At 42.1% G+C, this 18281-nt stretch overlaps 1 protein-coding gene across 1 annotated transcript in view; it reads right to left on the bottom strand.

Annotated features, from left to right (window-relative positions):
* Positions 1-710: 710 nt before the first annotated feature.
* Positions 711-18281, bottom strand: part of ZYG11B (zyg-11 family member B, cell cycle regulator) — a 34857-nt gene continuing 17286 nt past the window's right edge. Inside the window, exons 8-14 of the mRNA XM_063427837.1 lie at positions 16607-16657; positions 15575-15736; positions 8846-8893; positions 6855-7052; positions 6240-6292; positions 5143-5240; positions 711-3631 (exon numbers count right to left, since the gene is read on the bottom strand). Of these exons, the coding sequence (XP_063283907.1) occupies positions 3450-3631; positions 5143-5240; positions 6240-6292; positions 6855-7052; positions 8846-8893; positions 15575-15736; positions 16607-16657 (792 nt within the window). The 3' untranslated portion in view covers positions 711-3449. The remainder of the gene's footprint in view (positions 3632-5142; positions 5241-6239; positions 6293-6854; positions 7053-8845; positions 8894-15574; positions 15737-16606; positions 16658-18281) is intronic.

Here is an 18281-nt window from a genome sequence, read left to right as displayed (position 1 = left end):
AGGAATTATTTAAGTCACCCATTGAGAGTACATTACGTTAATGACTTAAATAGGCCTGGATCGTGATTTTGTCAATTTCCATCCGTGAACAAATGTAAAAACGGTATTTGTAAACTTGGAAGGGCTCTAAAAAATCCATACACAAATATGGTTGATACTGTGCATTCCCCCTCAAAAAACAAAACAAAACTGAGAACGGGGACATAAGCAAAACGTTTTAAAAGAAAGCTTTATCGAATTAGAACAAGCAGCATTGTCAATATTAACGTTGCTGAATTTTTTATTAAAATCTGAAAGATTAATTTAGATTCTTGTCTATGACTTTTTTTTTTTTAAAAATATTGGGGGTACTTGTGTGCATGGATCAGTTATTGCAGGTTCTTGATTTGTATAAGACTTAATAAATGTGGCAGAGAGGATTTGAGTAGTAGTACCAAATTCACATTAATTAAACCACCAGGACATTGTGCCACATTTACATTAAACCACCAGGACATTGTGCAATTTCCTATGATTCTAAAAATTAATGTAGAACAGTTTTGTTAAAATAATCCATTGGCATTAATTAAATGTGGAATGAGGTGCATGTGAGATTCGAGAAACATTAACACACATGTGTTAACACATTAACACACCAATACGCTCCAAAGAAGAATTGAGCGGACGTCCGCTGAAACACGAACACAGCAATGTGCTCCAAAGAAGAATCAAGCGGACGTCCGCCGAAACACGAACACGGCAATGTGCTCCAAAGATCAATCGAGCGGACGTCCGCTGAAACACAAACACAGCAATGTGCTCCAAAGAAGAATCGAGGGGACATCAGCTGCTGGAACACTTCATATAAAATGACATATCACCATTTGGGATATTAGTGGTTTATTCCATTTCAGTTCCACGTACTGAAGTTGTAGTCATTTAAAGAGCAGACATATTCATCCGTTTGTTCACTAACCCAGATTAGACACAGAGAAATTAATTTGTGGCATTTTCTCCCAATACATGTATTACAGCTTTGAATATTAGTGGCCAATGGAAACATACTAGCAATCATTGTCCGTTCCATTACTTCTCTTATACACTGGGCAGATGTTTTGTGGAAAGCATACAAGGAATTATAATACATTGGGGCAGTTAGAGAAGTATAGATAAAATGGGGAGGGGGTAATGTGCTAAACGTGTAGCAGTCACCGTGGTAACCAGCTGCTGACTTACTTTCAAATTGTTTTCCAGCAACATATGCTTCTATCACTTCCATATGATTTTCTGTAACACATTGAACAAGTTTCTCATGGCTTTTATATATAGATTTTAAATTATTTTACCTATTACAATTTTTTATTTTTTTTATTAAAGTGCATGGGTTGTGTAATAAAAAGTACACACATATATATAAATACACAACATATAATGGAGTTAAAATTTAACTTTGGTGGAATTTAACATAAAAACTGCATCTTTCAATGGGAATTCATGACGGAATTGAAAAATATAGGCTAAAATAATTAGTGCTGGAAAAATGACACAAGTGAACATCCCCAGCTCTGTATTCTGGCTTTGATTTTTCAATTTGGTCATTACTTGACCACAGTTCCCACATTTGCAAATAAGCATTTAAATGTATTATTCCTGTAATATAAAAGTAAATTTCTTTGACATTATTAATATCTTTGTTTTTTACCTCTCCAAGCAATTTTGCATAGCATTGTAATCACTGCCATAACATCATTTGAAAAGATTGGTGGTAAGGAGGTTTTAGAAGCCATCTCACACATCAGATGAGTGGTGTAGATTACAAGTCTACCCAGAACAACAATGGGTCAAATGAAGGATTAACAGCTGCAATCTTAAAAATTATAAATACAGGGTCTATATATTTTTCTAGAACACAGTTTTACAATTAAATGCAAATACAGCAACAAGAAAGATTGTCTAAGATAGGATAAATCATTTTCACATATTTCAGCACATTCTGTACACTTACCTGCCTTAGAACCCTTTAGGGGCCTAGCTGAAAATATAAGCTAACAAATCCATCACCTCATTATCTGCTGCACTAACCAGGAGACCTTTCCTCAGTTAAAATTAATTTTGCATAAAACAATTCTCTCTCTCGTCCCAAATACTCCACAACCTGCTGTAATGCATCAGGACCTATTTTTCAAATTGGCTTATTATTTGATGCCTTTGGAAACTTAAAGAATGGTTTTCTAGTTAGGACATTAGGTTTAAATAGACCAGAGATGACTGGAAAAACACAATTGGAGCTGGGAATCCTCCTTCTGACTGCCACTGAACTAGGCACATAATAAGCCAGTTGGCAGGAAGACTGGTGGCTGGACATGGGTTTGTCTTATACACTGATTAATATGGGAAGCGAAATGTAAATTAACATTTTAACTGGGAGCAGGTTCTGAGTGCAGTAATGGCTTACATTAGCATTGCAGATTTTCTAAGCCATGTTTCCATGAAGGCATGGCCATCATTTATTGGGAAATATAGTTAAATTACATCTGCTGCAAATTATGATTAGCCATCAGTATTGTAGTTCAGTAAAGTCTCGGAACAGTAGCGAGTATTAACAGGAAGGCACGGCAGGATAATCTGTTAAGGAACATAGACTGTCACATAGAAATGTTGTCATGATAAAACCAAAAATGCTGAGACTTTAAAATGCATTTAACATCCAGAACCACTATGATCTAACGATTCAGACTATATACGTACAAGTTTGCCATGTTTTTTTCGGTCAAGAGGGACATCTACAGAAGAAGATGCCTTTTCAAGGCTGTACTGATCTAAATACAGAACTACAGTTTGTATTTTTGTAGATTGCTTAACCCCCCCCTTTTAAAAAAAAAATAAAAATAAGTGTCCCTTTATTAGTATGAAGTTCTGGCAAGTGCATTTATGTCTCAGACACTACAAATTGCTTATATGTATATTCAAGCATTGACTGATGCCAATGGTGTCATAAGGATCTGACTCGAGAGGTTAGAGGTAATAACCAAAAGCATAAGCTGGAGGCAAATAGCACGGAATGATTTGTACAGAAGCTCAAATAGCTGCGAAGAAGCAGCATACTCAGTCATATGGCATAGCATCATAAACTGTACTTTGTATGCCTATCTGCTTATGAAAAGAGGGCTTAGATAAATCAGCAAACTGTAGAGAAAACAATGGTATGTAATGGGCGAAGAAGAAAAACTAGCATGAAAAACAGGGGCGAAGGTATAACATTTGGCAGTGCCAGCTTGATAACAAGATCATGTTAAAATGAGACATTCGCATGCGCAATCACCAATCCATGTGTATGACTGCAGGTGGGGCAAGCGGGAACATAAAATTCCTTCCTTAATTTCAGCTTTCTTCACCAGCTGCAGCCACTCCAATGTCTTGTCAATAGAAAGCACAAAACCCTTCAATCCACATATACGAGTTGAGGCAAGTTACTTGGCGAATGATGGCTTAGGACATGGTGTGTTGCCATGCCGTGTTAGATGCACATCTAGGTTATCCAGGATGGCAGCAGTGATCCGCCGAACGTTGTTATCAGCACACATGTGGTCTCTGATGAGGTGCAACTTCACAAGGCCTCCTTCTTCAATCAGCATATTACAGTACCGCACAGCTGGAGACAGAGTGGTGATTAAAATAAAAAGAAGTCTGCATCTCTTGAATTAGATAACTAGATACTGTTTTTAAAGGGACACTATAGTCACCTGAACTTTAGCTTAATGAAGCAGTTTTGGTGTATAGAACATGCCTCTGCAGCCTCACTGCTCAATCCTCTGCCATTTAGGAGTTAAATCCCTTTGTTTATGAACCCTAGTCACACCTCCCTGCATGTGACTTGCACAGCCTTCCATAAACACTTCCTGTAAAGAGAGCCCTATTTAGGCTTTCTTTATTGCAAGTTCTGTTTAATTAAGATTTTCTTATCCCCTGCTATGTTAATAGCTTGCTAGACCCTGCAAGAGCCTCCTGAATGTGATTAAAGTTCAATTTTTTAAATTACATCTGTTTGAAAGTGAAACCAGTTTTCATGCAGGCTCTGTCAATCATAGCCAGGGGAGGTGTGGCTAGGGCTGCATAAACAGAAACAAAGTGATTTAACTCCTAAATGACAGTGAATTGAGCAGTGAAATTGCAGGGGAATGATCTGTACACTAAAACTGCTTTATTTAGCTAAAGTAATTTAGGTGACTAAAGTGTTCCTTTAATATATAGCTGCGTGGCAACAACATCCTCCTTTTTCTTATGTGTGGTCTATGGATTTAAAAATGAAAGTAACTCCCCATCTCCCCCCTAACCCAACCAGAAGGCAGTGCAGGGCTTATTTCATTGGCTGAGAGCGATTGCATTTTCTGCAAGCCCCCGTCCATCCAGCTTATATATTAAGCATTTAACAAACCGACAAGAAGTTTAACTTCCTTTAACAATGATGAGATTATTTCAGAAGCAGTGTTTTTTGGGGCAGAGCAGGGGTTTTCCCGGGAGTTGTGGTTCAAGCGTTAACTTGCTAAAAGACGAAAACAACTCTGAGAAACCCAAATCATGACATCATGTCAGCTGTATTTCTAGAGAAAAGGAAGGTAACTGCAGGTTGGGAAAGAGGGGCAAAAACAGGCGTTTTCCAAGAAGATAACTCCCTCGATCAATGGTGTCAAATGAAGACATTTACTCTCCCCTCGATCTGTAAACTGGACTATGGACAAACAAAATAACGGTTATACAGTATACTAAAGTGAGAATTCAAAGTGAAGGTCACAATAGTGGAACTGGAAAAATAAAAGTCTAGCTTTGCTTGCAGAGTGACAACTTTAGCCTTAAATTCACTTTGAATTCTAACTTGTGTGAATAACCGTATAGCATGTGATGATGCAGAAGGGTTTATAAAGTAATAAAAAAATAACAGACCACAAGCAGCTTCTGCCTGATCTTAAAAGGCCAGCCTGTGCTATATTGGAAAATTTAAGACATTTTCTTTACCGGTTATTATTTTGTTTTGTATATCTTTTTACTGCATTAAAACAATGGAAGGTCACTTCCTGCATATTTGTGCCCCTTTAACTAATTAGTGCATTAAGCTTTTTGAAACACATACTAATGCTTTAGGGGCTTTTTCTAAGAAATACATACGGTTTTTGCTGCACACATGCTGCATGGCCCACACTGCCCAGAGCTGCACACCAGGTGTGGCAAAGCACGCGAGGAGTGGAAAGAAAGGGTTAAAGGACCTGCAGAGAAAGAGGCACAATACAGGTCAATTCAGTTTACACTTAAATAGAACTTCAACATGTTGCACTGTATCAATTACACTACTTTAACGGAATAACATATCGATTTTTGGAAGTATCAGTGCTGGTGCTAATAAATTCAAGAGGAGGCAAAAAAACCAAAAAAAAAAACCTCCGTAATACTTCCCAAGAAAACTTTAAATATGTAAGCTTCTTTTATTGCATAATGTGTTTAATCTAGAAATTTGTAATTCCTGCTGTGTTAATAGCCTTTTAGAGCCTACAGCAGCCTCCTGTGTGTTATTTAAGTTTAATTAGCAAAGCAGGAGATAACTTGTAAATTAAACACAATTTGCTGTTAGATCTGCCTGAAAATTGAAAAATGTTTCATAATGGAGGCTATGTGAGTCCCAGAGATGACTAGGGAGAGATGACTAGGGTTGCAGAAATAGACACAATGGTGATTTCACTCCTAAATGGCAGAGAAGTGAGCAGTGAGACTGCAGGGGCATGATCTATACGTCAACACTGCTCCATTAAGCTAAAGTTGTTTTGGTGCCTAAAGTAACACTACAAAATAAAAAACATTTCTCTCAAAAACTGTTGAAATTTTGGGAATCCTACATGATCACCCCATACAAAACAATTCAATGAAAAAAAATTAAATAAATCTAGTTAACAAATAACAGCATAATAAGGTTCTTCTTGTAAAACCCTCATGTCGTGGAAAGGCCTCTATATCTATTGCACTTCTCCCTCACCGATGATTTACTAATATAACTCCGTCTCTTCACACGTACTTCTTTCCATGGACTCTGCCTTACCTTTCCTTGTCAATCAAAATTAAAATTGCATTTAGATTTTAATTCAAAGTATTGATTAAAAGTCTTATTATATTTTGTGCAAATATTCTGAACTGTATCGTACTCTTCTGCTGCTCAACAAAATGTTATTAGGTATCACTGCCAATAAATTGAGATCAATAGATACAGGTCTTACCTATAGGCCACCATTTCACATTCCGGTGTTGGCCAGCTTAGGATCGCTGATTGCTGAAAACCATACACAATCCTATTACATACGGATAATCACAACAAACAAGAAGTGCAATAACAAAATAGATCAATTGGCAGTGGCAGGCTTTTTACAAAGGATTTCCATAAATTAACCACATGGGACATGAATGGAAAGGCTGCTTCAAACAGATTGTCCGTGGACTAACCATACAGGAGATATATAGTAGCGCTAAATAAATATGGAAATTTCATCACTGAATCACTTTACAATAAGCTAATGGGGGCAGACTGGTATAATGCAAAATGCAAGGAGAAACAGGAGTGTTGGAAAAACAGATATTTAAATATCAAAATGCAGACAGTGTTCATTTCACTACAACTTACTGTTTGGGGAATTAATTTTAAGGGAACATAAAGATTGTAATTGAAATGCAGCAAAAGAAAAACACACACACACACACACACACACATATATACACATATATACACATACACAATGAATAAAAAGAAAACCCTAGTGTGTGGTGGTTATGACTGGGAGTGGTCATACTGTCATTCTGAGCATGTGACAGCCACTGCCAGGGCACATAATACTAACCAGCTGTTCCAGTAATGTGTTCCTTAGCTCAGAACCCAGGGTCCATGTCTCTTCTCCCCGAGATACAAGGTGTGCAATAATTCCAGCTGCAAAGTAACTGACTTCTACCTCCACACTATGCAGCAGCTTGCTGATCTGGTCAATGAAATCCTTCCACATGAGTTCAGAATGCAGCTCTTTCACCTCTGCAATGTTGTTCTGCAATGAGCAGGAGAATTATCACAGGCATGAGGAGCAGCTTAGAGCAACATAGCAGCAACCAACAATATTACAAGTACTAATGATTTAAAACCCTAAAGGACCAATGTCGTTATCACAAACTGGTACCGGAAAACCTTTAGGAAGCATGGAATGTCTAGAGCTTACTGTAGTAATTATACTGCCTAGAGTCCCAAATGTCATCCACTTACAAGCTCTGTAACAATAACTGGGGGTCTCCATGGCACCTCTACTCAGGTGTATTGGTAATGGCACATTATCAATGACAATTTAATTCTAACCTGGAATTGTGATTGCCTAAGAGAGTGTTGGGTGTGGTCTGCAGATATTGTGGGCACCGATGAGAAGCGCTTACTGACTCTTGGCAATATAATGAATACAGTGAACTGTTGTGGTTATGGTTATGTTGTTTTACATGCCCCTTGAGTGGGACATTTCATTTTGAAATACAATATTAAAATCGGCACAATCAATCGAGAGATCATCCAGAAGCAATCTTGCAGTTGGGTACCTATACTGGAAATAGAAGCTTTGCACTTTTGACAATTGGCATTTACATGAGACAAAGTAGCCAAGATAAAATAGACCAATGGTTCTAACAAAAAAACGTAAAAAAACACCTAGAACTTCCATTAACTTTCATAAAGAATAATGCCTGACTTCCAAGACCCAATATTGTATTATAAAAAATGGTTAAAGCATCAGTCTAAGAACCACAGGAACTTTGCTAAATTGCAAAAAAAAAATATTTTGCAGAGTGCCTTAAACCTGCAGTAATTTGTAGTAGGTCCCAGGCTCCAAAACAACAAAGGATGAGTTTTTATTTACTCCTTTGTGGTGTCAATTTTCGGTCAGCTTGTACCCTGCACAGTGATGGATTGTTCCATGGCTGCATCCATGCATGTTTGGCAGTTCTGGCAAATACTGCACAACAATGTCAAATAAATTCTGCGTAAAATAAAATGGCTACTTTCAGTTTGTAGAGCAGTTCTAATTATCCTATGTGAGGAGTGGAACTGCCCTGAAGTATAACCTATATATTCCATAAACTACTGCAGGAAAGGGGACCCCCATAGCGCAAAATAAGGTGCTTTTGAATTGTGGGAGCCTCATCCTGACCAGGGGAGTATTTGTCTGTAGCTGCAGTTCAGCTCTAGGAAATGTGAATATTAGAAAAAAAAATAAAAAAAAATATATATGTTTTTACAATCTTTTAACGCATTATATATTTGGTGATTGTTGGACCTAGTGCTAAGCGTGCTTTGAAATTTCCCCATAGAAAAGCACTGAATCAACAGAAGATGTTAGAACATTGAACATAGAAGATTTTAAACATCCTCAAGCAAAGTGAAAGGATGTCCATCGGATAGCAGAGTGCAACTCCGCAACGGACCCGGTCTGGGTGCCTATATTGCCCCTTTAGGTTTCTGTGAGCTGTAGTTTAGATTTTAATTTTAGTAGAAGACTGGTAAATGAACTACAACTCTCACAACTAAGCAGTGTTTATGGGATAAGTTCTGTAGTGCTATAGAAAGTTAAGTGAGGGGAATCCCTTCCTGATTTGGTGAGAGCCCATTGCAAAAGCTGCTCAGCCTGGGAGTTTGCAGTAAATACTGGAATTTCAAATGTATCTTACAGAATTGTAATGTGCTGTTTTGGCATTATATATGATATATCATCTAAAAGGTGTGACTATATGCAGCATTTGAAATAACAATGCACTGACATTAACAAACAGTTAAAATGGGGCAATTCAAAACAATCAGACTTACCAACAGCCCTAGAACCTTTTGCTGAATGGAGGACTCGGTAGGAAACGTCTGTAACGAGAAAGTAAGCAATAAAGCATGAGTTCTATACATTAAAATATAACGAATTGCTGTTTTACGAGTTCATTTTTTTTTTTTTTTTTTTAATTTTTTGTTGTTGTTGTGCATATGGGTTACAACAGTGCTTGCATAGCCACAATAGCTGTAACAAGCTCTACGTCACATCAACATGGCTTATATATATCTTGCACATTTTTGTTTTAGTATACTATGACATGCTAGGTTAATTATGCATTGAACTTCGAGTAACAGGATAAGGTACAGTTATGCTTATAATGTGATTTGCAATCTTGTGGTACACCGGTAAATAAGGAATAAGATTAACAAGTTTTACAAATAACCCAGACTCTGACCCAATACTTCCAAGACAATGTTAGGCCAGACACTGCACCCCTCACGGTCTGGGAGGCACATAAATGCGTAATACGGGGACACATGATTAAACTGTGCTCCCGGCGGAAAAAAGAGCGCTCAGCCAGAACGCAGGAGCTGCTACGCGAAATAGCTACCTTAGAGACGACACATAAAAGCGACCAGACGGACGAAACCTACCGACGCCTCACAGACACACGTAGGCAGCTTAGAGACCTGTTATCCCAGAACTTACTTCAAACCATACGCAAATCCCACAGACACTTTTATGAGTTTTCTGACAAATGCGGTAGGACACTAGCCCGCACACTGCAGCAGAAACGGAGACAACACCATATCCACCAGATTAAAGGGAAGGATGGGACACTGAGAAGGACACCGTCGGATATCTTGCACACGTTTAGGCTTTTCTATGAGGAGCTATATAATCTAGATACCACAACACGACGCTCAGATAAACCCCAGCACCTGCACAAAATAAATGCCTTCCTCACAGAACACATAGGCCGAACGCTCCCGGAGGAACTAGCCGGGGAGCTAGAACAGCCTCTGACGGGGGAGGAACTCGCCGCCGCACTAAAAAGCTCTAAGTCGAATAAAGCACCGGGCCCCGACGGTTTGACGGTCTCATACCTGCGAAAGTTCAAAGACATACTGTTACCACATCTGTTACAGGGTCTCAACTCCTTGCTGGACGGTGGGCGGTTCCCGACGGACACCCTCCGCGCCACGGTCACGGTCATACCTAAAGAGGGGAAAGACCCCACTGAATGTGGGAGCTATAGACCGATCTCGCTCCTCAATGCCGATCTTAAGCTCTTCGCAAAAACCATAGCCGTGAGACTCGCCCGCGTCCTCCCCACTCTGGTCCACCCCGACCAGGTGGGGTTCATTCAGGGACGGGAGGCTCGAGACAACACCATCCGAGCCCTACACATGGTCCACTCTGCTAGATCGACAAATAGTAGCCTAATCCTGGTCTCCACAGACGCGGAGAAGGCCTTTGACCGGGTCGACTGGCAGTACCTCGAAGCCACCCTCAGCCACATGAGGTTTGGCCCCCACATACGCTCGTGGATCCTCGCCCTGTACACAAACCCGACGGCCCGCATTCGGATCAACGGCGGTCTCTCAGCCCCCTTCGCCATTCGGAACGGTACCAGGCAGGGCTGCCCCCTGTCCCCCCTCCTGTTTGCCCTCACTCTAGAACCCTTCCTAGAGGCGGTCAGACGGGACGGGGGTATCACCGGGTATAGGCACCACCACTCAGAACATAAAGTTGCCGCCTACGCCGACGATATGCTGTTTTTTCTAGATAACCCCACGGTCTCCTTCCCTAATCTCCTCCGGGCCTTCCGAATCTTCGGTGAGATCTCTAATCTCAAGCTAAATCTCAGCAAATCGGAAGCCTTGCCGATCTCACTCGCCGCCGAGAGAGTCGCGCACTTAAAGTCGCAGTTTCGCTTTTCCTGGTGTGATACGAAACTCAAGTATCTCGGCGTCTGGTTGCCCAGTGACCTAACACTCCTGTTCCGGTTAAACTTTCTTTCCATCCTCTCAGTCCTTCAGGCGGATCTTCATCGCTGGAAAGGCCTCTACGTCTCTTGGTTTGGCCGAATTAATGCCGTGAAGATGAATGTACTCCCGCGCCTCCTGTACCTGTTTCAAGCCATCCCCATTACGATACCCAGGTCATTCTTCCAAACACTAGACACAGCGATACGGCAGTTTGTCTGGAACGGTAAGGCAAGCAGAATAAGCAGGAAGCTCCTAGAGCGCCCTAAAAGTAAAGGAGGCGCGGGACTCCCATCTCTACGGGGATACTATCATGCGGCACACTTACTCAGGGTTGTTGACTGGCACGCATGTCCCACGGCCAAACTGTGGGTCCCCATGGAGCGGACGCAGACGGGAGGAACACTCCCCTCCCGCCTGTGGCTCAGTTCACTCACTCTAACAGCGCTACGAACAGGTAATCCCCTGACCGACGCCACACTGCGAGTCTGGTGTAAGTTACGGTTCCCGCACCAACTCACCACCACCGACGGCCCCCTTACACCCATCACACATAACCCACGGGTGGGAGGGGGACTCACGCCTTCAGACTTACGCGCTTTCACAGACACTGGCTGGCTCAGCTTTCGGCAGTTGCTGCGGGGTACCCACCTCAGACCTCTCACCGATATACTGGGGGACAAGACACCAACTGGAGTTGATCACTTTCACTACGCCCAAATCCGAGCTTACTACACGACCTTCCCTAATAAACATTGCCTGACCAGACCGCCTACGCAGTTCGAATCCCTTTGTATAGCACAAACCCATCCCGAAAGGGGGGTCTCGCAGCTATATGCGACCCTGCTCAACGGCGAACATCAGCCCCATCCGAGGTACATCGCGAGATGGGAATCAGAGACAGGGTCCACGCTCACAGAGCAGGAATGGGACAAGATCCTAATACTGACTCACAAATGCTCCATCAGCTCTAAGCTTCAGGAGACTAGCTTTAAAATCCTCACACACTGGTATAGAACCCCGGACATCATACACCGTATAGACCCGAGTATACCAAACGAATGCTGGAGGTGCGGGGCCCCCGATGGCTCTTTTATACATATCTGGTGGAGTTGCCCTGATATCACTCCCTTCTGGTCAGAGATCAGGGAGACCATCCGTCTCATAACGGATATTACCGTTCCTCTCCAACCCCTCGCTATGCTCCTTCACCACACAGACATGTCCATCTCCGCATACAAAAAATCACTACTCAAACACCTGTTGTCCGCGGCAGCGGCAATAATCCCAACTAGGTGGAAACAGAAGGATGCGCCTACCCTCTGGCAGTGGCTGGACAAGGTGGGAGAAATACACCATATGGAATCACTCACGGCAGCGCTTTATGGGAGGCTAGAGAAATGTGATCGTACCTGGGCGCCATGGTTGTGGTACCTTATGATGGATGGAGCGGGAAGCCGGAGGCCTCCACCCCCTCCCCCCCCCTCTCCTCCCTCCCCCTCCTTCCCTGTCATGCCCCCCCTGACCGAACAATGGACAATTAACCAGTCGACTGAGTAAGGACTAACCCTACCTCATAAACGCCCTCCCTCAATGGACGCCCCCTGTGTTCATATGTTCCAACCTCCACCGTACCCCATACCTACCGCTACATACTTGTAAGGCCTTGAGATGACCGGACACTGACAACGTCAATGCCTACAATGCACAGGTCCAATGCCTGAGTGCCGCCCGCACAAATCCAGACGTGCGTCTTGCTCCCAGACATGACCAGATACCCGAAAAACGGACCTAAGAGACCGGAACTACCGACATAGTATACCCACACGTACCAACCTCAGACAGGATGATAGCAATAACTTGACAAACAAGACGGTTCTCACTTACCAACTGACTGAAAAATCCATCTCACAGGGTATAAGCAACTTGATAACCGTGCAACCCTCCTGCGGTACTGACCTCCTCATCTCGCCCTCGGAACGTCCTACCCGCTAGCGGGGGATAGCCCCTAAAGCGCCCCCTCTGGTAGAGACGCCCCGAGTTCCCGTTTCCCTGTACAATTGCTGTCACCCATATTTGGTAGGAAGCAATCCCTGTTACAAGTTTTACCTTCTTTTGATGTTACTGTGCATATATAACGAATGAATAGTAGACTCTGATGTTACTAAACCGATGTTAACTTTTTCATCCAATTAACCTGTTTTCAATGACTATTGATAAATGTACACTTGTATCACCCTCTTGATGTATGTCAAATATAAAACGAAAATAAAGATTGTCTAAAAAAAAAAAAAGATTAACAAGTTTTACTCGCAGGTTACGGACTGAGGGTGAAGACCCAGAAGAAAATGATATACTATTGTTACATTAGTTTGCAAGTTAAGTAAATGTCGGTCATGACAGGTAGTTTAGGCAGGTCTAAATTGAATGAGCATATAACATTAGAACAAAAGAAACTAGAACACGCTGAGTTAGCCTGGTGCTGACTATATTTATCATTATGTGTTGCTAGCTAGCTTAAGTCCGGTTAGGTCTCATGTTGGATGGGCCCTTGAACTAACACATATAAAATTAAAATTAAAATAACAGCAGAGCTAGAGAGCTGCTGGGTGCAGTCATGAACGTGGAGCATGCCAGCATGGGTCCCCATTGTACCTTACTGTATGCTTGCTATCTTGGGTGTATAGGGGTCCCTGCGTATATGCAGTGAAATCAGCAGAGGTGGAGAAGTAATTAAAAAGCAAATGATAAAAATAAAAAGGAGAAAAGAAAGGAGACACAGGCTCTGCTTTACAGAATGTGTGGTAATGCCAGTCACAGTCAACCAATGCTGCTCAGCGGTCTTTTGCCTGGTTCCCGTTGCTCTGCTCTGCTCTCCTGCCCTGGTGCGTCCAGTCGTAGATTAGGGAGGGTAGGTTGTTACCAGTGTAAGTCCCAGGTAGGAGGTTGTGCTGGTCTGTAGTCAGGGATCCGGCTCTCCATGGCATGTAGAGTTCGATGTAGGGCTGGGGTCTGTATCTTGGCAGTTTTCCCCTCTGTGTTGCCGATGGCTTCGCTGGGCTCAGTGTCTTGCGCGCTGGTAGAGCTTTTGCCACAGATGCGTGTTGCCGTGCCCTCTGGAGCTTGCGTGGGGTAGCGTAGAGTTTGGCGGTCGGAAGGGAGCTAATCAGTGGTGCCCTCCCGCTCCGGGCCCGTTGCAGGGCCGGCACCTTGTGGCCGCGGACTCGGGGGCTATTGAAGGCCGAGTCCTTCCCTTTCGGGGTAGGTCTGGAGATCCTGGGGTTGGTGGTGTGCCGCCTACGGCGGATGGGTCTCCGCCTGAGTGGCCGATGCACTAGGGTTGATCCCCTGGTGGCCCTGGGCCCAGATGGGCTGGTGTGGAGTGTCTTGGGCTGTGGTTGCACGGCTTCGCCCGAGGGCAGCCTGGTCCCACTCCGGTCCGAGTCGCCATGTTGGCCCCCCGCACCCCCGCTCACTAATAGCTGGAGTCGCTTTGCTTTATGTCGGGCCGCAATCTTAGCCCAGAAGGCCTCAAACAGCTTGTCTAGGCGGGTATTAAGGGAGTCGAGTGTGTTGGGGCTCCGTAATGGAGGCCCAGTTTGTCCACGAGGTTGCTTGTCCGCCATTTTGGTATCGGGGACTGCTTGCAAGTTTGGTGCTGGTAGTGTCCTCTGGGTCTTGCCAGTCGAGGCGTTTGGGACCGGGATAACCCCCACCGGTCCAAAGGGGGGGGGGGGGGTAGTCGTTTGCTGCGGGTGTTGCTTGCGGTTATGGGTTTGGAGAGCGGCCGCCTCTCCGTTGCCCTGCTTAGTATAGGCCCCAGGTCTCAGCTCGGTCATTCCTGCGTTTTTTCCGGGCATGTGTGGTATCCCCTTGTTCGCCATTGTTCGCAGAGTAAGAAGTGGTGAGTGGGGGGTCAGGTTTGTCGAGTTTGCCCCCGATTTTAGCAAGTAATTTGCCTGAGGCCTGGGAGCTCTCGTTTCATGCGACTGCACTGCTTCCCAGTCAGGCCACGCCCCCTTACGAGTTCATTTTAAAGCAAGAAAATAGTATAAGGAGAATATTATATTTTTATAGTAATTGATGGTGATTTGGAGAACTGCACCAGAAAGACAGTCGGCAAACGTAAATGTCAGGGCTGTACATTAGAAATAACATACAAGACAATGGTGACTGCATTTTAAGTTAAATCAGCACCATCACCAGTTTTTCATAAAGATAGAAATGTTATCAAACACCCGTATTGGAATTTCTTTGAAGCAGATATTGAAGGATATTTTAAAAGTTTGATGGGCTTTAATTAAATGTTGATTCTCAAACGGGAAGTACGCAAGGAAATGTGATGAGTGATTACTCTAGCCATTACATGTCCCTTTCAGATTTCCTGCAATAAGTAGTACAATAGCATTGCATCCAATTATTTATCAATACTCTATTGCACTTATTTTGTTTATTTTCAGGTGCTGTATTCCCATGCGTCTCTCTTTCTCTTTATGGATAGATTTGGGAAAGATAGGATTTGGCAGGAATCCCAATGGGAAGCATTGTATTTCTCTTTGTAGTAGTAAATATTCCATTAACATGTGGTGTTTATACACCTTCTGAATAATATAATTTTACTGTACGCTTTGGTACTACAGAATTCTAAACATGTGTCTAGATCAGTCGCCCAGCAGGTTCCGTTCCAGCTGCACAGCAGGGATGGTAACATGGGCTGCATTGGGTTGTACAAATGGAAACAGAAACTATGAATTTATTTATGTTATAGGACAGATCGGGCTTCACCTCAAGAACTTTCATGAAGAGTTCCAGGCCTTGATTCTCTATAAAGTGTCTGCAGGTGGTTGGCGATTCGTCTGTAAGGTTCCACAAGGCACTCAGCGTGAACTTCAGGGTCGTGTCCACCAAGCTCTGGTTGGTTTTCTGTCTCACAATCTGTAGCAGTTGCTGGGAAATAATTAATATCATTGTTATTATAAACATTTAAAGGAAATTAGTGAGGTGTCTGGAATATAAGTTCACGTGTCACAGCATTCAAAAAGGTGGGGTACCCTAAACCTGCAGTTTTCTTTTAGATGTTTTACTGGGCACATTTTTAAAAACTGAAATTACAGCTTTATTTAATAATATTGAAGACGGGCAATCACAACCCCCACCTCTAAAAGAAAACCCAACCAACTATCAAAACCTGCATTTAATGTTACAGTTTCATGCCCTTTGTAATCCTCGCTAAACCTAAGCTAGAGACAGTGTAAAAAAGGAGCGCATTCATTCTATAAAAGGGGTCATGGATGGTTCCGCCGATACACAGAAGAATTGTAGAAAAGACGAACATTCCATCGTGTTTTGTAATCAATGGTGTATCTTTATTTGCGCCCACATCAGGCGCATCAGGTTCAAATGTTACCTGATGTGAACACCAAATAAAAAAAATAATAATACTGATTAATGGCTGTGCTGGACTATTCGAGTTTTTTTTAAAATAGACTTAAAGAAACATTCCAAATCTATAAAGCTAAAGTAAAGTAGGTTAACAAACTGTCTCCTCTTTCACACTTTAAAAAAGAGATTTCAACAGAAACTGGCACATTTTTTTTAAAGGCGCCCTTTTTTTAAAGTTTCGCCCTTACAGCTGTCAGGTTGATTTGTGTCCCAGCTTTTCTATAAAGAATATTGTCCGAGCAGTGCAGAAGTTGATGTGCATGCACCATGCCTCCTTTTGCTACTATTTACATTAAGGATTTATCAACCCTTTAAACCAATTATTGTTAAAACATATCTTCCACTGTAAAATAAAATGATCAAGGAGATTCATACCCGAACAATGAAAAGTTCAGTCCCTAGCTGAGCAGTCTGTTCAGTAGAAAGCTGTAAAAAAAAAAAAAAACACATGTGAATTACTGTAAGAACATTATATCAATGCTTCGCTCATAATGTAGTAGTGTAGAACCAAAATGAAACACAAGCTACATTATTTTCAGATGTCAAAAAGATTTTTCCCAAAACTTAAAGTTACAAATTGAAATGCAATAATGGAATTTAACCCCTTAAGGACACATGACGTGTGTGACACGTCATGATTCCCTTTTATTCCAGAAGTTTGGTCATTAAGGGGTTAAAGGGATCACGACAATATAAGGTAGGTTTGCACTTGTGGCACTATAGTCACCAAAACAACTTTAGCTTGTGGAGCTGTTTGGTGTATAGATCATGCCCCCACAGTCTTCCTGTTCAATTATCTGCTATTTAGGAGATAAATCACGTTGTCGATGCAGCCATAGCCACACCACCCTTCATGTGACTTTATACAGACTTCCAAAACACTTCCTGTAGAGAGTCACCTTCTGTTTAATTTAGAGTTTCTTATATTCAGCTCTGTTAATAGCTTGCTAGATCCTGCAGGATTCTCCTGTCTGTAATTAAAGTTCAGGTAACAGAGCAAGAGATACAAACGTTTAAAGTAAGATACATCTGATTGAAAATAAATCCATTATGTTTTCATGCAGGCTGTGTCAGTAACAGTCAGGGTAGGTGTGCTTAGGACTGCATAAACAGAAACAAATTTGGCAGAAACTAAATGGCAGAGAATTGAGCAGTGAGACTGCAGGGGCATGATCTATACCAAAACTGCTCAATTAGGCTAAAGTTGTTTTGGTGACAATAGTGTCCCTTTAAGAGGAATCCTGCCTCACCCTTTTGACATGAGATATTATGCCATATCTCGGTGTCCTGGGTGTAAAAGCAGAGAGAATGCCATGCGAGAAAAGACAGATTATGCTCACTTGTGAATATGGTTGTTTTAGACTAGCACAGACAACGCTTGAACCTCAGGGAGCATCCACAATATTTACATATGCTACAAATAAGATAAAACACATACACTTCCCAGTTTCTAAAAGGCATTGTATGAATGATTAAAAAACACTTAAGCTCCATGTCCGCTGGCCTGTGACTTTCTAATTCACTATGGACTTTTTGTTGCTTGGTTTGTGGTTTTGATTCAAGTCTAGATAACATAGTGTTTGCAGTGAGAATTTCCAGGTCTCAGGTTTTATATGCTGTTAGTCAGCATAATGTTGGGAAAAAAGCAGAAAAAAAGAAAGAAAGAGGAACAACGTCTTTGGTTGTATTGTTTCTGCTTTTTCTTTTTTCAATTTGTTAGTCATAACAGGCATGCACAAGCAGATACTATTACTTCCCTAATTGTAACATTAGCTATGAAGTGTTACATTAAAAGTTTTAAATGAGCACTATAATCACCAAAACAACTTTAATTTAACGAAGCAGTTTTGGTGTATAGATCAGGCCCCTGCAGTCTCACTGCTCAATTCACTGCCATTTAGGAGTTAAAGGGACACTATAGTCACTAGAACAACTACAGCTTATTGAATTTGTTCTGATGGGAAGAATCATTCCTTTCAGGCTTTTTGCTGTAAACACTGTCTTTTCAGAGAAAATGCAGTGTTTATATTACAGCCTAGTGATAACTTCA

This window comes from Pelobates fuscus, chromosome 7, assembly GCF_036172605.1.
Source record: "Pelobates fuscus isolate aPelFus1 chromosome 7, aPelFus1.pri, whole genome shotgun sequence".
NCBI classification, from domain to species: Eukaryota; Metazoa; Chordata; class Amphibia; order Anura; family Pelobatidae; genus Pelobates; species Pelobates fuscus.
This window is presented reverse-complemented; position numbering and strand designations above follow the sequence as displayed.